The 23,613-nt window shown below is 47.8% G+C and overlaps 3 protein-coding genes across 14 annotated transcripts in view; 2 read left to right on the forward strand and 1 right to left on the reverse strand.

Moving 5' to 3' along the window:
- The window catches only part of RNF121 (ring finger protein 121), an 89,925-nt gene extending 86,508 nt beyond the window's left edge, over positions 1 to 3,417 (forward strand). The window contains exon 9 of one of the 2 annotated variants that reach the window (XM_072610295.1): positions 3,041 to 3,417. In XM_072610295.1, the coding sequence (XP_072466396.1) occupies positions 3,041 to 3,161 (121 nt within the window). In that variant the 3' untranslated portion in view covers positions 3,162 to 3,417. The remainder of the gene's footprint in view (positions 1 to 3,040) is intronic. The other variant, XM_072610294.1, reaches the window with a different exon arrangement.
- Positions 3,418 to 14,543: 11,126 nt separating this feature from the next.
- IL18BP (interleukin 18 binding protein) lies at positions 14,544 to 18,021 on the forward strand. Of its 2 annotated transcripts, XM_072610301.1 has the most exons (6): positions 14,551 to 14,669; positions 14,977 to 15,057; positions 15,269 to 15,334; positions 17,082 to 17,205; positions 17,303 to 17,450; positions 17,831 to 18,021. In XM_072610301.1, the coding sequence occupies exons 1-6, from the start codon at positions 14,642 to 14,644 to the stop codon at positions 17,963 to 17,965; spliced, it is 582 nt and encodes a 193-aa protein (XP_072466402.1). In that variant the 5' UTR covers positions 14,551 to 14,641; the 3' UTR covers positions 17,966 to 18,021. The 2 variants fall into 2 exon arrangements, with proteins under 2 accessions (XP_072466401.1, XP_072466402.1); XM_072610300.1 differs by having other exon boundaries at positions 14,544 to 14,669; positions 17,303 to 18,021.
- Positions 18,022 to 18,642: 621 nt separating this feature from the next.
- Positions 18,643 to 23,613, reverse strand: part of NUMA1 (nuclear mitotic apparatus protein 1) — an 85,690-nt gene continuing 80,719 nt past the window's right edge. For all 10 annotated transcript variants that reach the window (XM_072610282.1, XM_072610290.1, XM_072610291.1 and 7 more), the window contains 6 exons: positions 22,526 to 22,793; positions 21,677 to 21,813; positions 21,021 to 21,218; positions 20,516 to 20,632; positions 20,153 to 20,347; positions 18,643 to 19,719 (listed from right to left, as the gene is read on the reverse strand). In XM_072610282.1, coding sequence (XP_072466383.1) covers positions 19,708 to 19,719; positions 20,153 to 20,347; positions 20,516 to 20,632; positions 21,021 to 21,218; positions 21,677 to 21,813; positions 22,526 to 22,793 — 927 coding nt within the window. In that variant the 3' untranslated portion in view covers positions 18,643 to 19,707. The remainder of the gene's footprint in view (positions 19,720 to 20,152; positions 20,348 to 20,515; positions 20,633 to 21,020; positions 21,219 to 21,676; positions 21,814 to 22,525; positions 22,794 to 23,613) is intronic.

Here is a 23,613-nt window from a genome sequence, read left to right on the forward strand (position 1 = left end):
TATGTGAGGAAACAGGCTCAGAGAACTTCATTGCCTTCCTATGGTCACACAACTATTAAATCTCAAAGGAAGGATTTGAACCCAAGTCTTCCTGACTCCACATCCACCACTTTACCTATTATGATAATTCTAGGTATTGAGCTGAACTCTCTTTTGGTAACACTCCCCACTTCCCTCCAGTTGCTCTTAATTTTGTTGTCTGGAGCTGTCAGGGACATGTCTATTCCCTATTTCATATGACTCAATTATTCAGAGAGATAGATCACTTCAGTTTTCATTTCTCCAACAGCCCAACTTCCCATCCCCCAGCTCTAAAAACCACTCTGGTTTCTCTGACTGCCAAGACTGTTAACTCCAGAGGACTTTTTATCCCCCATAGCTCCCTAAGTCTTCATTTGGGTAGACACCTTCAGTTAGCCTAGTCAAAATGAGAAGAAAGTACTTTGTAAATCTCCAAATCACTATGCAAATGAGGGATTAAAGAAATAGGAAATAAAAAATCCACAATCAGGTTTCATGTGTGAATCCTTCTGTCCTCAAAGTAACTACAGTCTGGCCATGTATGGATTTGGCTGACATGTTTTCAGAGGGAAATGGACTGGAAAGCCCATTCCTGTTCCTTGTCTCAGCCCTAACGAGACTCTCTAACAGTGACACTCAGCTCTAACACTAGTTAACTGCCCTGTGTCCATCCCCCCCACTCTAGTGATGACTGACCAGATAGCACCCTCCAGAGCCACATTACAGCAGCTCACGGTTTCCTCACAACAGCCTATGAAGTATGCTGCACAAACATTCTTACTTTGATTTTGCAGAGGAAGAAAGTAAACCCTTAAATGACTTCCCCACTATCACACATCTAGGGCATAAACTTGTATTTTTTTCCTAAGACTGAGTCTAGTCTCTTCCTGTTACCAAAACAAATCACTTCATTTCCTTTCACTAAACCTGCGCCCCTTCTGGAGCTCTCCCTTACTTCTTATTCGAGGGTCTCCCCTAATTCTCATGTCACTCACAGAACCGATAGGACGGTTCTTGATCCTGTGAATAATTACAGCATAGGTCGCCGCACCACTTTGTAGATAATTCTTCCTCATTGGTCTTTTCCAAAACCCCACTCCAGGTTTAAACTAGCAAAACATGCATACACTATCAACAGTAAGAAAAGGTCTGTTTTCACAGACACCAGCCCCTCTCACTCCCAGCAAAAAAACCCCAAAGCGTCCATTTTTTCTGAGTAAACTTCCTCAGTTCCTTCAGTCGATTCTGATTTGACGTGCTTTCTAGTTCCCTCTGCATCCTTGCCATTCTTCTCAGAATGTGTTCCAATTAGTTACTGCCATTCCTATAATATGGGACTCAGAGGTGTAAACAGTATTCAAGATGTCTGACCATAACAGAGGGCAAGGGTTGCTCTCGCTGCCTTCCTGTAGTGCTGCTCTTGATGCAGCATTAGCTTTTTTAGGGTTTCATGTCACCCTTTCTACCATTTTTGACCACTAGAACCTCCTCTTTTTTTTCCCCACATGAATTGCCTTCCCTGTTCTGTGTCTGTACCACTTGTTAACGAATGGATTGTTAACGAAGGGATTCTTCCTCGTGTATGATTTGAGTTAGATGTTCTCTTAGGTTCCTACCAGCTCTGAAATGTCATTCCAAGGTTCCCAGGTCAGCATTCATGCTGCTCCGCTGCTGCCATATCTCATTTCTTACAGGCAGTCACATCAGGCATTTAAAATTCTAACTCAAAGAAGAGAGATTACACCTTCCTTACTCAAAAGCTAGATATTCTAGCATCTCCCTCCTATTTTCCTCTGAAAATTAGGGAATAGCTTTAGCCTCAGACCCTCATGCTGTGGCTGAAATCAGTGTGATTGAGGAACCCAGCTGCCCTTCGTTCCTTTGTCGCCTTCATTTCCCCTATTCCCACCTCTCAATTTTCAAGTTAAACTAAGCGGTTCCTTTTCCCATCAGCTTTATTTTCCTGTTGTTCAATCCTGTTCATGCACCCTAGTCACTCTTCAGCTTCTCTGCAGCCATGTCTAATTGTAAGACTCCAGGCAGACTGGGACCTTTCAAGTGAGGGTCTGATGACAGCTCCTCATTCGGCAGCACTTGTCCTCAGCCACACAGAGCCTGGGCAGATGACCTTTCCCCATTCATCCACACCCTGGGAGCCAGCTGGGTGTGGTTCTTTTGCCTGGTCCAGCTGGAGAATACTTCTGTACTGGGGGAAGAGACTGCAGCTTTGCAGCTAACCCTGAGTGGCAGGACAGGAAAGACAAGGGTGGAAGAAACCAGGATCTAAAGCCAGAAGACACCTGAAAGTCATCTAGTGCAGCCCCAGTTTGTAGAGGAGAAAATGACAAGTGACTTGTCCAAAGTAATAAGTGCTGCCACTTGGTAGGATTTTGGTTCAAATTCTCTGGTCCAAGGAAAGTGGAAAGCATTTGCTTCTTTCCCTGGTAATCAGGAACTTGGGAGTTACTCTTCAAATCTTAAAAGTCTGGTCCTGGCACCTTGCCATTCAGAGCCCCTGTCTGCCTTAGCCCAGCATTTCTGAGATGATTGTCCTCCCCTCTTCACCTCTTCTCCATCCTCTTTTCTCCCCTTTACCCCTTCCCTTTCTTTCTCCCCCTTGCCCCTTTTCCCCTTCCCCTGTCCTCTCTTCTTCCCTTTCCCTTTATCCCTTCTCTATTTTGTATCCATACCCATCTTTTCATCCAAATTGATTTAAGACCCTTCTAGAGCCAGGGATGGGAAGTTGGGGGTGGAGGAGGAGTGCTGATGATTAGCCATTAAGTTTCGATTCCTCTCTCACACAGCTTCTGTTGGGCATCAGAAGCCTTCTCTATGGAAGTTATCTTATGGAGTTGTTAGGGAAGTTAGGAAGCCTAGTCTAGGCATGTCACTGACCAGGGAGGATCAAGTCATGAATCAGAAATGTCCCCTGCGGTCCTGACAGACCACTAGTCGGACAAACCAGCACCTTCAGTTGTCCACCTGTAGCCCCTTTTCTTTAACCCGTTGTGCACTGAAGATGGGAGCGGCCTCATGTCATGTATGGACAGCTCCTTGACTGGCTCCGCTACCTTGTGGCCTGGCAACCAGTAATCATCGGGCTGGTACAGGGAATCAACTACACCCTGGGTCTGGAGTAACCGTGGAGCAGAAGAGAAGCCAGGGCGCAGGGTTCAGTGGCCAGCAGCCCGAGGGCCGAGGCCCCTGGGCCCAACCAGCCCTCTCCCCTCAGCACAGCTGGCAAAGACCTCGTCATCCTCTACAACCACTTCCGAACACTCTCTCCCTCGGCTCTAAGGGAAGACTCTTGTTTCTGGGGGTGTGGCAGTGAACCAGCCCATGGGGGTTCCCGGACAGGGAGGTTCTTTTTAAAAGAAAATTATTTTAATGACTATATTTAAAAACCTTTTTTTATTGCAAGAATGTGAGGCAGTGACAACCACCCTCCCTCCCCCACTTCCCAGTTCTCTTACCCTTCCTCATCCTTGTCGGCTGGCTTGAGAGCCCAAAACTGAAATGGGAAAATGTGTGGCAGCCTGAATCACAGGCAGAACTGTCTATCCCTTGCAGTTCTTTGTAACTCCCGAAAGAGGGTCTCCCCAGCTCTGGAAAAAGCCCTAGCCCTGCATGATATGCAGAGTTGGAAGGTTTCCCTAACAGCATCTGTGCGTGGAAATCTGGGCCTACGTGAGGAAGTGTGCCCAAATCCCCCTCTGTGGCTAAGCAGTGTTGTCAGTCAGGATTCCTGGGGATTAGTATTCCATAGAACCCGCCAGACAGTGAAGTCTCTCTGCTTAATGCTTCTTTGCAGAGGCTGGGGCTGCAGAGATAAAAGAACCTGCTGCTGCCAGAGCAGGAGGAGGCCACACCGCCTCTGTCCACTTACCTGCAGGATCCCATCTCCTCCTGAGCTGGTCACTTACCCAGAGGTGACAGTCGTGCACTACTGGGTAGTGCCGGCTCTTCTGATAGCTCCTTGGGTGCCTTCCCTTCTGACCTTCAGCAACCTCCATCGGATGGGTAGGGCCCTTTTCTGGGGTGAACTATCCTTTCCCCTTGGATCCTGCCCTGTCCCATCAGACATACCCACAGGTACACATCCACATCTGTCCTACCTCCTTATCCCCATTTCTTGATGTTTGCAAAGTTGGAAACCCAAGACTCTTAGTGTTTTGGAGATCTCAGTTGAAAATAGTTGCATTCAGTGGTCCTTCTACTGGCCTGGCGAGCAGCAGGGGGACGACTGGGCCTGCCCTCTCCAGAAGAGTTCTCATGACCTGACCATGTGAAGAGTTGTTCCTTTGGGAGTTGCTCATTATGGCCTGGATTTTGGGGTGTGGGGTAGGGTGGTGATCTTTTTATCATCTGGCTGCGTAAGCACCGTGAAAGAGCCATCATTGTCCCTAAGTGGCTAGAGTTGTCATCCAAGGCTTTGTGGGAACCAGAGAAACCAACGCATCAGGGAACTGGGGAGAAAGCACCCAGTGGGTCTTGAACACTTATTTGGGTCAGGACAGAAAAGTTTGAAAGCATGTGTGATGAGGCAGGTTTTCAAAGTGAAATTGGACGTAGTGACTGATGTGCCAAAGGTGACAAGGAAATTGGGATCTTGGAGCTGAAGCTGAGTCATATCCTTCCTCTAGTAATGACTTTCCTTCTTGGATCTGGCATATGTTGTTGAGAACAGGCCAACCCAGGGAGGGAATTCCCAGCATAAGGCCTGGATATATTTGCTGCTTTGTCTGGCTCTTTATTGGGCCAGTGATGGGGGGAGGGGGGGACTTTGAGGAGAGAGGGAAGTTATTTACGTGGGATCTTAGGGGCCCACAGACTAAAAAGCTGGCCAACTAGCAGCTCTCCATATCTGGGTACCTTCAGCACCCAGGATCAGCCTAGGATTTGGGGGTGGAGTCCTCAATAGGAAAAGTGAGCTTGAGCCCCCCAAGGCTATGAAGACTGGGGTGACAGCTTTTAGACAGTGCCCACGCCAGTTTAGGGGGCGGACTGAACCAGGGCAGGAGAGGACATAGAAGATGGCCTCCCCCCGTTGAAGGATCTCCTGACCTTGAGGGGTCCCTAAGATGCCAGAACCCTTCTTCCCTCTTTCACCTCTCAGGCTCACTGAGGCTGCCACTAGTTTAAGGGAGGAAGGAAGAGGCAGCACCACAGGTCTGCCTGAGCTTCTGCACTAGAGGCCACATCTCAGGCTGACCCTCCATCACAGACAGGGAGGGGGAGGGAGGGTCATTATCGGTAGGTTTTTCTTCTTGTTGCAGTTGTTGTGGGGGTAGGGGGTGGGGATCATGGGAGGGCAGAGGCTAGACTGGGAAGAGGGGAGCCCTCAGCTTTTGGAGTCAACTCCAGGGCCTGGAGCCTGTCCCCTAAGGAGGTGGTGGGCCCAAACTTTCTCACAACTCCAGTTTTAATAAAACCCAGTGAGCTGAGAGAAATTCCTGAGTTCCTTTTCCTTGGTTTCTCCCATGCCCTGTACTCCAGGAAGAAAGACTGAATCTAGCTGGCACCATGCCACCATGTTCAGAACCTTCTGCCTACTTCCATACCAATGAGGTATGGCTTCATTTGTCCAAGGTTACAAGATACTGACCAAACAGGATCTCTGTCAGGGCTATTTTCACTGAAGATAGGGCCAGCCATCAGTCTCTACATCTTTTCCTGCCCACCTAGGTCTCCCTAAACTATGCTTCAGGCCAAAAAAAATTACTTTATCTTCACTGGGTTTTCTCATCTGTAAAAGCAGGGTATTATTGAAGTGATAATTCTGCCCGTTTCCACCCAAAGACCTAGTTAGCTACCCTGTACTGTGATTACTCATATTCTCCCAGTCATTGTTCCTGGAGTAAGCTGACTTACTTCATCATTCCTTTCTTGCTATCCCCACTTTACCACCTCCTTATGACTAGTCACATTTTGGCTAGAGGATTCACTATGTAGTGCAACCTCTACTTACAGATAACCCTCTTCTAACTTCATCAAAGATAATGGCAAGAGCTCATTCAGTGTCAGAATCATGGATGGAGGCTGTGGGTCCTGCCAGTATCATGGGGAAGCCCCTGGTTTGTCTTTCCTGCGGCCGGAGAAAATAGGTTTTGCAATGGAAAGGTCAGAATGATATCCAAGCAATTGAAAGCTAATTAAAGATCAGTTGGTAAATACGTATGTGAAGAGTGGGAGTAAGCCATGAAAAGCGTATTGGAAGAGGGAACTTGGGAACTGACCCTCAAATGATGAGTAGGAGCTGGATGGAGGTGAAGGGTAGGAAGCAAAGATGGGAGAAGTGGAATGAGGCTGGTGCTTGAGAAGACGCTGACCTGAGGAGGATGTGAAGAAAAGCCCCAAAAGGGAGATTGAAACCAGATAGTAAAGGTCTTTAATTCTGGGTGTCTGAACTTGACCAAAATTGGCATGATTGTATATCTTGTATTCTTGAGTTCCATTTCCCCATCTACTCGGAGTTCCCCAGGATACCTGTTCCAACCAGACACAAAGGGTGCTGGGGCTCAGCTTCTGGGCACTGGAAGTTTGGAGGAAAAGGGAATACCCTTGAGGGACTTACAGTATACCTAGGAAAACATGGTTTGAGATGGGTTGGAGTTATCTGGGACCCAAAATTTCTGGGATTGAGGTAGAAGAATATCTGAAGCTTCTTCACACTGGCGTCTAAAAGGTTGAGGGAGCTGGCCAAAACAATGAGGTGTGAGGACCTCTCCAGTCTCTCCCTCAACCCTCTTTTCCCATGTCCATCTCACCACTACAACCACAGTTGTGACAAGGGTGGCATAGGAATTGAGAAGATTTTAAGAACCAGAAACATGAAGAGGGAACAGGAGTGATCTTTTATATGCCTGATGGTTACAGGGCAAGTGGATGTGAGGTATGAGCCAGCCATCATCAGGGAACTCCCAGACCCAAGAGGGAAGCAGAACAGAGTGGGGAGAGTCACACTTTCAATGCGTGATAAGGCAACAGTAGAACTCACCTGGTTACCCAGACAAGCCCTCTCAGAGGACAAGACAAACATCTCCCCCACAGGAGAGGCTGGATGCTGACTGTAGAAATTCATCCCTGAATAAGGAGGCTGAGGAATGAAAATGTTCCCCCCTTGCACTGCAGCGGGAACCTCTGGTCATCCCCCTGCATCAGTATTCCAAGGCTGACATCCATCTGGGTAATGCTCACGGCTTTCATATCTGAGAGGAATCCTTCAACTACTGGCTGACTCCCTGGGGTGATGGAAGACACTGGACTCACCCACAGACTTGGCTGGACTGTACCCCCCTTGCCTTGGGATAGTGTTATGTGTGTATGTGGGGAGTGAAGGTGAGCCTGTCATTGTGTATTTGTGAAACTAAGTGACTATAGGGATCATCACTGTGTGTCCTGGATGGGTACCCAATCTTTTGGTCGGAGTGAAAGTGAATGGGAAGAGCTTGAGGACAGAGGTTTCTAAATACTACTTTTAGAATTCTGTTTTTGTACTCAAATTTCCCATCGTTCAAGTTGGGGGTGGGGAGACAGAGGCAGCACTTTGGAGGACTGGGAGTGGCAGTCCTAATACCTGAGCCCCCTCCCAACATTTCCCTAGCCCTCTATCCCTGAGAAATTCCTCCAGTCCATTCCCTGTCCTGTCACCCCAATCCTAAACCCAGTGAAGAAACAAACACCCTGCCCCCTCCCCAACAAGCAAAGGATAAAGCCAAAGAGAATCAATATGAAACTGAGTGGACTTGGGAGAGAGAATTGTGCTTTGCTTTCCTCGAGGGCAAGGTGAAGAAGCTGAGGGAGTTTGGTGCCTGAGCTGGAGAGCTGGAAGGGATGCTAGAGACCATCTATAAGAAAGGCAGCATTTCTGAAATGATCTATTTGTAGGCAGATTGGAAGGTCAGTAGATAGAAGTGTGGAATTTGAAGTCAGAAAAATTCCAGTTTGATTGCTGCCTCAGTCTAACTAGTTGTATCACACTGAGCAAGTCACTCAGATCTCTCTCTGCCTTTTTTCTCATCCACAAAACAGGACTAAATATCCCACCTTGCAGGTTTATTGTGAGAATCAATTGACATGATAATGATAGCTAATGTGTTCATATAGCACCTGCAGTGTGCCAGGCACTGTGCTGAGCACTTTACAAATATCTCATTTGATCCTCACGACAATTAGCACCATTAGTGCCGTTGAGGAAACAGAGGTTAAGAGATTTACCCAAGGTGACACTAGGAAGTATCTGAGGTCACATTTGAACTCGGGTCTTCCTGACTCCAGGCCTATCTTCTGAGTCACCTAGCTGTAAAGTGCCTTTTGAACCTTAAAATATATTATAAACGCTAGTCATTATTATTAGCTGATGATGGAAGGACCGTTGCAGATGGCCTCAGTTATTCAGAAATATAAAAAAATGGAAGTGGCATTTGAGAGGAAGCCAACCCCCTTGTTTGACATAATTTCATGGGATGCTTGGTCATCTTTCATTGCATCATTCACGAAGAGCTGTGGTGAACAAACCCACCACCAGGAAGATGATACAGCTTCTGTACTGAATCCTGTTGTAGAAGATTCCAAGATTCAGAGAATTCCCTGCTCCCCGAAGAGCCTCTTGAGCTCCACCAAACCTCCAAGATAACATAAACCTTGCTCCTCGGTGACTTCAATGGGAAAGTGGGGTCAGGAAGGACAATAAAAAGCTGGAAAATGGGGTTATGAGTAAGATGAGCACGAGGCTGGATGCTTGGGGACAGATTACTCAGAAGCTTCCTGCCTGTCAGAAGGCAGGGGGGGAGCAATGAAATAACATCGCCCCCCAAATGAAAGTGACTTACATTAGAGAGGAAATTACTTGTTACTGACGTGGGAAGCATTTCAGAATCATGTGCAGTCAAATCTTTCCTAAAGCAAAAGGTCAAAATTAGTACTGAGCTAGATGAGAAGACCCTGGAAGTGACCACAGCCCTAGCCCAGCCTATTTAAACAAGCCATTGATTCTGGAAAAGTGGGAAATGGATATTGATCCTGATTCTTGCTGTTTCTTGAGTCGTTCAGAGGTTTTAAAAAGAAAGTCTCCATAAAGAGTCCAGAAATCCCCTTGGTTAGAATAGAATCAGAGGTATTGTACAGAGGAGGAAATTGAGGTCCCGACAGGATAAGTGATCCGCACAAGGCCACATGGTAGTAAATGCATTGAATTCCTTTACAGTCAAGGAGATACAGCAGCCCTCAGCTTCACGTATCTAGAGTACAAAGTCATTTGCAAAACATTCTGAAAAAATGGCAGGAGGTTATAAGCCTTTGATTGCCTCACAAACCTACAGACAGTAGAAAAGCAAACTAGTCAGCAGGAAACAGCCACAAGACTAGGCTAAGTCCCAAGAAGCTTTTATAAACAAAACGGCAAAGAAAACAACAAACAGTTGCAAAATGAAACAGATTTGACATTTTGATGACAAGAGAATCTCTACGTGCTGTGTGAGGAAATGGAAGTGGCATTGAAGAAGAGGAAGATGACATAAGGCAGCTACACCCAATGGAGTACATCCAGAAGAAATCCATACAATGGTGATGGCTCTCAAGTGATGAATTTTTATGTAAGTGAAATAGTTAAAGATTCCAAACAAATGGGAAAGATCACAGAAGCTGTAATTATCAACCAAAGGTTAAAGGAAAACTGGAAAGACAGCAGCAACTACTAAGCTTTATGACCTCTTTACAAAGGCTCTGTGAGAGTAATCTGTTGAATTATAATATGCATTTGATCAGACAACCTACTTCGATTCATCATGAGTATACATATCTTGTTTAGACTCTACACATAGTTAATGAAATGGGCTCAGATTTGAATAGCATGAAAATAGTGGGTTGGGTTGAGTTTAGGATGTTGTATAATGTTTGCAGTGATTCCTGCTGCATTTGCTCTCTGTTGCAAAACCTCTTTTTTTTAATGTGCCCGGTGGCCCCATGTGTTCCAAATGGCTCCTACTCTGGACCCACATGGGACCTAGATTCCTCTTGGGGACAGCCTGACTCCAAAGAGAAGGGATCAGGTTTCTCTTTTCATTATTTCCCCACTGTGGAGAACTATGGGAAAAATCTAAAGCAAAGCCTAAATATGGCTCTTGTCTTGTCCCTTATTCTCCTAAGTTGCACTTGTATTCAAGAGTTGGGCACCCAGAGGGGTGGCTGCTACTCCCTGGTGCTAGAACAATCTGTGGTCCAGACCTCCCCAAAACGTATAGTGCATGAGCCTTGACTCCTCCTCCCCAACAAGTCACATTCATTTTAACAACCAATAGATACAATTAACTCAAATGACATTTTCTAAAATGGCCTAGTAATAATAATGGCTACAAAACATTCCCTCCATAAACCTGGGTGTTCGCTGGCCCACAAATCCATCCATCCATCCATCCATCCATCCATCCCTCCATCCCTCCCTCCCTCCACCCATCCCTCCATCCATCCCTCCCTCCCTCCCTTCCTCCATCCATCCATCCATCCATCCATCCATCCATCCGAAGAGTCAGCTCAGGCTTAATGACCCACATGTAGGGATCACATGCAGTCACATGCAGCTAACACAACCCATATCTCTGGTCCTGTAGGACTTCCATATATACCTTCTCTTGTGGAATCCTCTGACTATATTCCTCTGGCCAGAGTTTCTGCTAGGCAAGTTAATGCTGTGCTCCCAGGAGCTGCTTCCTCAGGAAGTTTAATTCTCAATTGCTGGGGCTTATTGCTCTCTCAAGTCCACAGATGGATCTCATTTACTGTGAGAATGGCCACTCCCTGAAGAGGATTCCTGCCTCAGGTAACTAAACTCAACCCCCTTCCTGTGTGTTCTGTGCCAGTGGATATGAGAATGGAGAGCTTATCCCCTTCTCTAGTGATGGCTGCTGGTATAGGCATTGAGATCATACTCCATAAAACTACTCTTGGTTTCACTGACTCCAGAACTTAACAAGCTAGCTTTTTAAAGGTGACTGAGGAAGTGGTCATTTTCCCACCAGCCAACAAAACAGACTGCTTCTCGAATTCCATCAGGGAGAGCTGCACACTTCCTAAAGAGCTAGCAGAGTTGTCTTCCCCATTAGGACTATGAGCTCTTTGAGGACAAGGATTGTCTTTTGCCTCTTTTTGTATCTTTGGTGCTTAGCAGAGTGCCTGCCACTTAGTAGGTGCTAAATAAATATTTATTAATTGGTTGAGAGTGTTGACACCTTGTTGAACACTAACCTTCATCATCTCTGTTGCTCTTTGCTTACATTTGTTTACTTATTTGTTTCACATGTCTGACTCTTCATGAACCCATCTGGGGTTTTCTTGGCAAAGAAACAATCAAAATTGATTGTCATTTCCTTCTCTAGCTCACTTTACAGATAATCAACTGAGGCAAACGGAGTTAAGTGACTTGCCCAGGTTCACACAGCTAGTGTAGAAAGCTGGATTTGAACTCAGATCTTCCTGACTCCTGGCCCAGCACTCTATCCACTGCACCACCTAGCTGCCCCTAGTTGTTGCTGTTGTTCAACTGTGTCAACTCTTCATGACTCCATTTGGGGTTTTCTTGGCAAAGATACTGAAGTGGTTTGCCATTTCCTTCTCCAGTTATTTTCCAGATGAGCAACTGAGGCAAACAGGGTTAAGTGATTTACCAAGAGTCACACAGCTAGTAAGTGTCTGAGAACTTATTTGAACTCAGGATGTCTTTCTGACTTCAGGCCCAGCACTCTCTCCACTGTGCCACTTGGCCACCTTTTTGCTTAGTTTACCATCTCATTTATCTGTGATTATATCCTGGGGTGGAGAAAATTAGTTGGTCAAGGACTAACTTCTCCCATTTCATCTGGAGTATTCCACAAAGAAATTAGTAGGATCCCTTCTAGAAAAGGTTTTCAGTATACAAATGAGGTATAAAGTACGACAGCTATTTATTTCCTCTACCACAAAAGAAATGTTTAAAACACAAAACTCATAAGCATACATTGACAAATCCTTAAGATACGAAACAATCGTTATTTTGTTTTGGTCCCACCACCAATAAAGGGCATTGCTTTGCAATGCATCATTTTTGTCACCTGGGCATGAAGAGGTTAACTTGACTTTTCCAGGGTCACCCAACCAGTATATGTGAAAGGCAGAACTGGAACCCAGGACTTGAAACTTACTCCAGCCAGCTTTCTATCTCCTCTGCCATGATTATCATTGTCATCACCCCAAAAGGTAAAAGTACTTTGTGGGGCTGCTGAACACATTTCACTTTATCCCAGACTTGTACTAGCTGAATAATTCACCAGGTCCAGGTGTCCTATCCAGTTGGAAATGGCTTCTCAGTCTGCACAGATCAGGATGCTCCTGTAGGTGGTCATCTCCAAGAAGCGTTATAGTTAGAAGAATTACCTCAATTAGGTGGTTGGTACTGATAAGAACCCAGGAACACTCAACCTCATGCAGTAGCCTCTATAGCTAGAAATGTCCATTCCATCAGTTGCTTGTACCCAGGGAAGAAACAGAAGCAGAAGGCGATCAAGGACCTGGCAAGTGTGTAGCCTCATTGCCATGAGCTCAAGATGTGGCCCATATTGCTAATGGGGAGGAGGAAGGGAAATAAGAAACATTTTTCCCTCTCTCACTGAAAGTCCAAGGGATATAGTTGGCAGAGTCCAAAAGAAAGCTGCTCAAATAGGGCCACAGCCTTTCTCCTCAAGAACCTTGAGGAGGTTCTTAAATGCACAGGCACTTCCTGGCCCATTCATCCATCCTCTTCACACAACCCCAATCATGGAGACTGAGGGACCACTCAGGAGTTGCTAAGTCACACATGCCAAAGGGGCCTGAGCACATTCCTACCTCTAGGGGGAGTACTCTAAATACCAGTCTTCTTGTTATGCTGTGTCTGGGAATCATGGAACACCAAGATCTTTAAAGAATCACGTTTGAAGGTGATCTAAAGAGCAATGGAGAAATACATGAATGAAAATGGGCTATAATACATTACCAATGCTTTAAAGCTTTCTCCAGGGACTAAAGAGTTAATGGACTATCAGTGATCCCAGTAATGTCAGGAAATGCCCTAGTCTCTGAACTTCTTAGTTTCCTAACTGTGGTTTACAGACATATTTCCTTCTACCTTCTCCTTTCCAAATCTCATGGATCCTTCAAGGCTGATCTCCATCCACATCTTCCAAGAAGTCTTTACAACTCACCCCCTAAGGATGCCTCTCACTTTTCAGAACTCCTCTGGGCCTTATGGTCACTTCCCACTCATGTGGCTCATCTCTCTTTGTCATTAAACTCATTGAAGGAAGTGCCATCTCCCCACCTAGATTTTGAGAAGCTTGGTTGTCATGACAGTTTATGTTCTGGTTAGCCACAGGGGCAAAACTACTCATAATTATTGGAAAGCTGCAAAGAGGGAGATTTTGACCAAACAGAATGAGAAAATTTCTGATTAGAATAATCTCAAAGTAGAATGGATGACTTCAGTAAGTACTGTTTCCCATTACTGGTGCTATTCAAGGGAAGAACAGATGACCACTTGTTAGGGATGTTGTAGAGGGAATTATTTTCAGTATGAGTTGACTGAGATGGTCCCTGAGACTTCTTCTGGCTCTTTGATTCTGTGATCTTGGAGAAGTGGTGCCTAACTAGGCACACAATCAGCAAGCACATTTTAAATACTTACTGAAAGGCAGATACATAGCAGTCCCTGCTCTCTGCTCTCAAGGAGCTCACAATCTACATGAAACCATGTGGATACATAGCACACCAGATTGAGACAGTGTAAATACGAGTTAGTCTCTGAGGGAAAGAATGGGGGTGGGGGGATGGCTTGGGGAGGGAAGGATAGGGAAATAAGAAAGGTCTCCTGAAGGTGGGAGAGAGAGAGCAGTGAGGAGGAAGACCATTCCAGGCTGGGGGACAGAGCCAGTGAAAAGGCACAAAATCAAAAGATGTCCCTAGAGCCATGTGCTAGTCAAGGGCTCATTAAGATTTTGAGAATAAAATAGAAGATTGGAAAGGTTAAGAAAAGCATTATATTACCAGACTTGAGTCAAGAAAACAGCATGAGATTATGAATTTAGAACTGAAAGAAAACTTAGAAATCATTTGGCTCAGCCTCATTTTATAGGGGAGAAAACGGAGTCCTAAAGAGATGAAGTGATGTTCAAGGACACAAGCTAGTAAGAGGTGCAGCTCGGACTGGAAGCTGGCTTGACTCCAAACCTAACACTGTCACTGCCTCCAGTTTTGGCGTCTCTCCCAGCTGACTGGGTGATTACTGGCAAGTGAATTGCCCTCTTTGATCCTGTTTTCTTATCTATGAAATGGAAACACACTCTGCCTTTCAGGGTAGTTATATGGACTCGGACAGTGGTTGTGAAGATGGTCACCATAAACTGGATGAAATTGATCTCCCTCCTCACCCCCCACGTTTCACTTACATGGGTCACCCTGGTGGTCACTGATTTGACGTCTCTGCCCCTCCCATCCCACACCAGCCAGGGAAGTGGGGACGAATAGGGGAAATAGAACAGGCGTGGGAGGGAAGTGGTGACAATATAAAGTCCAGCTTCAGCTGGATCTGTAACATAGAGGGGGAGAGACCAATACCATGACCATTAAGAAATCCAGGACAGAAGGTGGGTGAATGAACTCTGATGAACAGGAGTTGGTGTAATGGGGTGGGGGAAAGGGGTGTTGTCTGTGAAAAGGTGAATTCGATTGTGTGAGGGAGGAAGTGGATTGCTTGACAATTAGATACAGGCAGGTACTGTGGTACTCAGGACCCTAGATCAGGGTCTGAGAATCTCTAGCGAATTCCAAGGCCTTAAGTCCCTTTCCTGCTCAGTCTGCTCCCTCTCCCCAGTGACAGGGTTTGGTAAACACAGCAAGGGACACCCCCCACCCTTCCAGAGCCCCAGTTACCCACTCCACTCCCTTCTTTAGGTCCCAAGGTCCAGTCTGGCTCCCTCATCTTCCCCTTGTTGCTGACACTGATACTGGGCCTGGCCCTGGCCCAGGATGCAGGTAAGGAGGGAAGGGAGGGACTTGATTAGGGAGAGGGCCTCCCCGTTCACCAAGTGCCTTCCGTACCCACCTCTCTCTGGTTATGCTATGGAGTAGGGTGATGGGTGGATGAAAGCTTCTTCACCTGGAGTATGAGGGGAGGCAGAACCTCTTACCTCAAGTTGTAGCAACCTGCATACCCACTTATGCTGTAAGTCATTCTTGCCTACAGTGCTGCTGTGCCCAGAGAAGACCCTGGATGTGATGGTGACAAGGACAGAGTCTGAGATGTCAACGAGTAAGGAGGGGGCATGAGAAATGGGAGGCAACAATGGGGATATGAGCTAAGATAGGTCAGAAGGCATGGAGGGAGGTGACTGGGGCAAGGTAAGAGGATAGCAGGCAAGGCCTGGAGGTAGGTGGTCTAGGGTCCCCACCCCTGAGTAGTAATATCCCTTGGTTTAGGAGAAAGCACAGGGCGAGAGGTGAGCAAAGTTCTAGTTATCATTGTTGCCAACGCTACTACAGGGCAAATCATAGCTCCTCTGGGCCTGGGTTTTCCCATTTACAAATTACGGCATGGATTAGATCAGGGGTGGGGAAGCTTCAGCCTTGAGGACACATGTAACCTCCTAGATCCTCAGGTGTAGCCTTCTGAGTCCAAGTTTGGCAGAACAAATCTTTTTATGAAGGGGGTTTGTTCTGTGAAGTTTGGATTCAGTCCAAGGGCCGCACTTGAGGACCTAGTGGGCCACATGTGGCTTCAAGGCCGGAGGTTCCCCATCTCTGGGGTCGATGATCTTTAAAGATCTTTTCAACTGTGATAATTTAAGAACAAGTATTATTTGACCCACCTTCCTCCTCCCCTGAGCCACCACAGACTACCTTCATTTAGCTGCTCATACACACTCACTTACCCAGGTTCTAAGAGTTATGGGCATGGAACACACATAGTTGAGGCTGAGGGTGGAGAAAAAAAAGAGAACTTGGGAGAGCCGATATTCATAACCAGGTAACTGGGGCAAATGCATGAGGATGGAGGTGGGAAGAAAACACCTTGGATCTTGGGCCACAAAACCCTCTGGGTGGAGAGATTCTGGGGATCCAGGAGGGAGGAAACTGGGAAGGCAGTCAAGTGGCAGCTCACCCGGGGTGCTGGATTTGGGGTTCTATGACTGCCTGTGTACTAGCCACCACTCTGTGAGCCTCAGGTCAGAGAAGAAGCCAGTCATCCCGAGAAACTGGGTGCAGCAGAACATCATGAGACGAGGCCCCAGGAGTGGGGAGAAGCTAGTGGAAGAAATGAGCTCTTCAATGAGCCCTGATAACCTCACAGTGGTCACAGTTCCACAACTGAAGACTAGCCTTGGAGAATGCCCACAGTAAAGGAGGCTGAGAAAGCTGGAAGAATCAGGGAAGGGATACAATAACAAAAAAACCCAACAAGACGTTTACACGGCATTAGAAAGTTTGCAATACACTTTATATGCTCATTTTATCTTGAATCCTCACAACTGCCCTAGGAAGGAGCGCGCCATCCCCATTTTACAGAGTGGAAAACTTGGGCCCCTGAGATGAAGTAACCCAGACCATGGTCACACAGCTACAAGATACCTGGTCTTGCTGACTCCAAACCTAATATTCTTCCCACTGTGGCCCCAAATAAGCTCTTGGTTCAGAGTAGGCAGAGGTCAGGATGATCTTCATTTGGCCGCTGGTGACCTCTGGAAACTGGTTCCAGCAGTGATGGGGAAGAAGCCAACAGTCTCAGCAGTGGGAGAAAACAAAAAAGCTGTAGGGTCCAGCCTCTCCTACTGCAGGCAAGGCCTTTTCCCTCCATGGGCTTCAGTTTCTTTATTTGTAAATAGATAGTGGGGAGGAAAATTGGATGCGTAAGCTTGCGGAGGGCATGTAGTAGGTATGTAATAAGGTGTATTGACATAGGATCCTCTTCCAGCTGAAACTGGAGTTTGGGAGAAAGAGGGAGGAGAGTGAAGCTAGGATTGGCCCTAGGACCAAGAACACTTTGTCCCCCACCTCCTCAGATGGGACACTGATCCTGTCCTGCAAAGGCTGTAGTCACTTTGCTCACTCCAGTTTCCTGTACTGGCTGGGGAACCGTTCCTTCATAGAACACCTGCCAGGCAAACTACGGGAGGACAAGACTCGGTAACTAGGGAAAAGGGTTTGTGAGGGAGGCTGGGAGGAAAAGCTGTCTAGTACTGGGGTGCTTTGCTCTCCCTCACCTATCCAACACCCTCCACAGGAGGCAGCGACAGAATGGAGTAACCTGGCTACAGCGAGACCTTGTGCTGGAGAAGCTCAGTCCCAGGCTGGAAAATACCAATTTCTCCTGCGTTCTAGTGGACCCGGCCCAGGTCACTCAGCGCCATGTGCTCCTGGCCCATCTCTGGGTGAGGATGATGGGAGTGCCCAGATGGACCAAGAGATGGGGCAGAGGAGGCACACTGAGTACATGGGGGAGGATGCTGAGCAAAGGGGTGTGCAGGGGTATGTGTATGCTGACTCAGAGGCCAACAGAATCACAAGTTACCAAAGTTGAGATTCACTTGCACATTTGGGAACAAAGGAAAGCCTTGCTACAGTAAGGACCTTGCACAGGTCATCCATCCAGAATGTTCTTTTAGACTCAGAAAGCAAAGAAGGGGCAATTTCTAGGCACCTATTAGGTGTGCCTAGTCCTGTGAAGGGCTGTCACAACACTGAATGGAAGGCCCTCAGAAGCACCCCCAATCCTAGGCCTTTCCTTCACATTGACACTATTTCCCATCAGGAGAACAACACAAGAACATCCCAAACCCCAGACCTCAGCCACCAGCCGAGGAGTCCCAATCCAGTCACGTTCCTGACAACTTCCACACCTAGGAAAGAATCCCAGCCAGCTACTCCAACATCAGACCAGGCCTGATCAATCAGGGAAGCAGCGATGGGACAAAGAAGCCATTCAATAAAATGTTAACTCCAGACTTGTCTGGTTATCATTGTTGGGCCCCAGAAGGTGTGACAAATGGTCTCTGGGATCTGTCCCTCAGGCCTGAGCTTGACGGCTCACCATCCGGAGCTGGCTGACTGGGCATTGTGGGAAGGGGGTCTACACCCCAACGTCATCATGGGATCTGGAGCAGCTCCTTAAGAGCATCATTCATTGTGCACATAGGCAAACAGATACAGAGAAGTAATTTCTCCAAAGTCACTGACAAAAAGGAGCAGTCAGAGCTGAATCCCAGCAACTACTTCAAAATCCCAAAATCTTTCTACCAATCCCTTTAAAAACCAGAGGAAAAGAATCCTAGGGAATAAAGAAAAGAGGGACAAAGGAAGCCAGGGGGTGGGGAAGAGGGGGTGTGGGCACTCGAACCAGGGCCTCAGAAAGGGATGAGCAGGATATTAGGGGCAGGTGTGAGTGATGCCAAGGTCCTCTTTCACAACTCCTCTAAGGGCAGCAGTTCGGTGGCCTTGCCAAATACCAGAGGGAGAAGCAGAGACTGAGGGCCCAGCCAGCCCAGGGGAAAAAGGGCAATGTTGGAAATAAGTAGTCTGAACCTTTCCTCCCACCCCTCTCCTCCCTCAAAGCCAGCCCAGCCCTCAGGGAGAAAAATAAGACTTTATTTACAAGTAATAACATTTAAAAAATTCAAATAGATGACCCCTGACCCTACCCCCTTCCCTTCTACTCCAGGTTCCACTATACCTTCCCTATTCCTTGTCTCTTTGAAATCTTTAAGGAGCAGGGAAGCAGTTAGTACCCAGATGAAAGAGGTGTCATGATGGGTACCTCACATTGCCCCCTGAACCATAGGGGCAGAGGATGGGAAAGGGGACACCCATCCAGTCTGTTTCCCCAAGTTCCTCTTAAAATGGGTTCCATCAGCTGGGGACAGGGTGGGCTGAGGGCCTCAGGATCGTTTGCTGGCAAATGCCTTCTCAGGGCAGCTAAGCACTGAGGGGCAGGAAAGAGGCTGGGAGGTGGCAAGGGCTACTGAAGCTTCAGTCATTAGAGAGGAGGAGAACTGGGATGAGGGCTGGGGGGCCACCTTTGGGGACAAAGGCAGCTGGGGTGTAGGTAGCAGAGATTCAGACTCTCTCTTCCCCAACTAATTTTGGGAAGTTGGCTTCTCCAGTGTTAGCCCCTGGAGCAACCACAGCCATCAAAACAGGTACCATCCCTAGGAATGGAGCTATTGGGGGGGCACAGGGGACCAAGAGGTAGTCCCCGTCCTGTGACCAATGGGACTTTCCAAAGCTTGTTGCTGAGGGTGGCTGAGGAAGGGAAGAAAGGGGATCAGGACAGTCTGGTCCCTGGCCACCTATATGGTCTCAGTTTGACTAGGTCTTCCATTCTCTGCTGGAGAGCTAAGAGGATTACTGTGCTTGAAAGTAAATGGGGGGACAGGTACAGGATGATCTGGCTAGGTATCAGCCAGGCTCCAGCTCCCAGGAGGCAACCTCCGGCTCCCCATTTGCCTCTCTGGGAAGGTGTGCTGTGTGGGACTCCAGGCAGGGGGAGTAAGAGGCAGGTATCAGTGTCTCTGGGGCACTGAAAGAAGGCACTGGAGAACAGTGGGCTGGAAACCCAGCACGTGGGCCCCTAGAGAGAACAGGGAGCTGTTGTGGAAGTAAGGGCAGAAGCTGCTCACGGATGCTGAGCCCTCAGTGCTTTGCCTGAAAGAGACAAGACAGGCAGGGAGTTGAAGTGTGCATATGGACAGAACCCTTGAGCAAACCCACTCCCTAATCTTGGGCACTAGGGGCACTAGCATTTCCTTCCTCACAATCCTTTGGATACCTAATGCCCTTTAAGCTTCCCCAGAAGATTAAATTAGAGGTCCTGAAATAATTTTTTCATGTGTCAATCATCCTGAAATACTTTTTTCACGTGTCAATCCTGTCCCTAAACCAGATCGAGCTCCCCAAGGTCAGATAAGGGGTCAGAGTCCTTCTGTCCTGAGTCCCCAGACTATCATTTGCACAGGATCCTTGGGGGACAGTGGGGCAGTTAGGCAGTGTCCTGGTGTGAGGAGGGTCACAGGTAGGTCAGCAGATCTGATGGAGGCATACTGCCCTGGGGAGCCCCACCCCCTCTCAAGCTCCCTACCTTGCCCCTGGCTCGGGGAGAGGTGCTGCTGCCAGCAGTGGTGGTGGTGGCAATGCGGGGAGAGCGGCGGGTCCCACTTCGAATGAGGGGAGAGGCCTTGGCTGCAGCTTTCTTGGCAGCCCCCCGAAGCAGGCTGTTCCCCAGCCTCTTGGGTGTGTTCAGAATGTTGAAGGCCAATGACTGGCGTCTGTTGGTCTGAGAAGGAAGAGGAAGAGGAAGCTGCCTGCATGTAGGTGGGCAGGACAGTACTCATATCTAACTGTGCAAAGGTAATAATATTCCCTACCTATATAGCCTTACCTCTGCGATGACCTCAGTGACCCCTCGGGGCTCCTGTGCCCTCTCAGGTCCTCCCCCACTAACCTGCTTGCTGGAAGCAGGAGCCCCTTTCTTGGGGCCCTCAGCGGCACTCATCTTCTGACTTTCATATCTATCCCGGGGAGTGAGGGGACGAGGGAAGCAGCTTGTTGGCTTCTTAGCCTATGGAAGAAGAGGGTGTGTGGGCACTCAAGCCAGGGCCTTCTGGATTCTCCTGAGAGAGCTGGGAGGGGGTTTGGGGGCTGGCTTGAATCCTGCTGAGTCACAAGTCTGGGATCTTCAAGTGACAGAAGTTGTAGAGCTTGGGAGAGGAGAGCAGTGATACCCACGGAGGCTCAGGATGGGGAACAGTGTGGAGGGTCAAAAATGGAGACAAAAAAGAACATGCTAATAGGACCCAGGAGGGTCCCATAACAACAAAAAAGAATCTCTCCTCACAACATGCCCTAGCAAAGAAAGCCCTGGGCTTCAAGCTGGGAGATGGGAGCTGTAAGCCATGTTCTATCGCCACTGTGAAGAAGTGGCAACTGAGGCACAGGGGACCACATACCTCCGGGGTGCCAAGGCCTTGGTCAGGCTCAGTGGAGACACGCTTCCGGTGCTGCCGAGTAGTGACACTTGATGGGATGCGATGGGTAGCACTGTACTCATTGATCTGGGCTGGCTGCATGCTGGCTCGTCGAAGGGTCTCCTGAGGATCTCCGGTCTTCATCTCCTCATCTGTGATGGTGGTCAGGCTCATAGAAGGCTGAGGGAAGCATGGGACAAGTAGGTATGAGACAGGCCAAGTAGTCTGTAAAGGGGGAGGGGGGGTCTGAAGCTGCAGGGGTAGCTCCTAGAGACTATGTATGATGGCCATACCTGACCTAAAGAACTTACATCATCCCACTCAAGGTCTCCTATCCTACTTGAAATGACTACAGTAAGGTTAGAAAAATGACCTGAGAAGCCTATGGATAGAGCAAATATGATTAGCTTGTGCCATGGAAATGTCTACCTGAAGACTCAGTATAAAGGCTAAGTGGAGATAGATAATCAGCTCAAGGATAAGTAAGAGAAACAGATATCCCAACTAGGTAGAAGTACATCCAGGTGTAGGGGACCTCTGCAATCACCTTGGGGGCAGAGCTGACAAAAGTGGCCAAGGGGGTGGGGTGGGAGGACAGAAGAGAGGGTTGGGGGCCTGACCACTGGGGCTGGCCTCACCCTGGCCTCCAAGGGGTAAGAGGTCTTCAGGTGGGGGAGGCAGACACGGTTACGCTGCTGCAGTTCTGCAATTCGGTTCCAGTCGTCCAGCTGCTCTGGCTCATCCTGGCAGGTGCCCGTATAGAAGCTGCTTCTACCTGTAGTGGACAGGAGCAGAGTGGAATAGGAAAGAAAGGCAAGGTCCAGAGGAAAGGAGCTGGCTTTTCTGCACTGAACGTTCTGCTACCCTGGCGTGCCCAAAATTCATTTACGTCCAGAGATGGTCAAATTTTGTGAGGAGACCAGGAATTCCTTCTATCCCAAATCCCTTCCCATAAATGCTCAACAGATGCCTTCTTCCTTGGGTGTGGGTAAGAGAGGCCCAGGGAAAAAGGCTAGAGCAGCAGCCCTTAGTGCCTCCCACTGACCTGGGGATAAAGGACTCAATCTCCAGATTCTGACTAAAGGTCTCAGTTTGCTCAGTAGAATAAGACAGTTGGCCTAACCAGACATTGAGGATCCCAGGATCCGCTGATGCCATGAACAGCAAACAGCCCAAGGGACACATGTTTTGGAACACCAGGCTGCAGTTATGATTTTTTTCAGCATCCCAAAGACTGACTTTTAATTTAGTTTGCAGTCCCTGAGAGCACACACTGGCTTGACCAGGAGGTTGAATGGAATATGTCCAGGAGTAACACAAGGAGCTCTGGATTAAAAATATTTTGAAGTGTTGTGAGTAGATAACTCAGCTTTACAACGCTAGGACTGCTGGCAGCCTAATTTGGTCTGTATGCCTGGTCCCCAGCGGGAACCTGCTGACTTGTGAAGCCCTTCTGTAGACCATTCCTCTCCCTTGGGGACTCTCACCTGAAGGGACCCCACTAGATGCTCTGGCCTGGGAATGTCGGGCTGAGCTGCGTGTGGTGGGCCTGTAGCCGGGAAGGCTGAACAGGGCTGAGTTACCATCCTCCAGCGAACCCAACCGGGTCCGGGACTCCCGGGAGGGGCAGTTAGCAAGGGACTGAGCTGAGGATGCAGAGCGAAGGCTACCACGGAGGCCACGTTGTGGGGCAGGGGCTGACTGTGTGCTGTAGAAGGATGAATTTGAGCTGTCAGGTTCATCTGTATCCAGTTTCTGAAAAACAAGTTGGCTGAGTTACAGTTTGGGGGAGAGGCTAGGTAAGCTCAATTCTCTACAGAGATCATTTAGCTTCACTTTTTGTGCTCCTGAGTCAACCTAACTTGATATACCCTGCAGACTTAGAACTTATTCACTGTGGGACTTTCTCATTTGTCAGTCCTTGCAATCTCTGCTAATAAAAACAATCCTTGCCTTTGTAGAGTATTTTACATTTATAACTTCACAGATACATAGACTCAGAACAGCTCGTAATATAGGTCAGGTCTTCTGACTCTCAGTTCTGTTCTCTTTCTACTATAGCCCTAAATGTGCCTAAGATTAAGTTTCCTAAGGTCAGCAACTATTTTATTTTTAAATTCTGTACTTAAAAGAGAGTTCTGCATCCAGAACTGCTGGATCCTTCCTGTCTTGTTTCCCCATCTGAGCCAGAGAGAGATGAAGATCCTAACCGTCATACCAGATGCTGTAAAAATATTGAGTCAAGGGCTTAGGGTGTGCAAGGTCATAACACAAGAGCAACAGCTTACGTTGGAGGGGGCAATGACATCTCAGCCATAAAAGAGAATCTAAAAGGAGCCAGGATCCTTTCATTCATCCCCTTCTTCATTAAGGACTGAATAGATTAAACAAAGCACGGCATGGGGGAAAGTCAGGTTTCTTGAGTTTTGTCAGGTCTAATGCTAACTTACAATGTGACTTTGTAAAACACCTGACAACCTCTCTGGGTCTCATTGTCATAATGTATTGAATGGGGATAATTAATTATGCCATTATGAAGAGATGGGAGGATCTTTTAGTGTGGGTCAGGCAAAGG

The sequence above is a fragment of the Notamacropus eugenii genome, chromosome 5 (genome assembly GCF_028372415.1).
Source record: "Notamacropus eugenii isolate mMacEug1 chromosome 5, mMacEug1.pri_v2, whole genome shotgun sequence".
In the NCBI taxonomy this organism is placed as follows: domain Eukaryota; kingdom Metazoa; phylum Chordata; class Mammalia; order Diprotodontia; family Macropodidae; genus Notamacropus; species Notamacropus eugenii.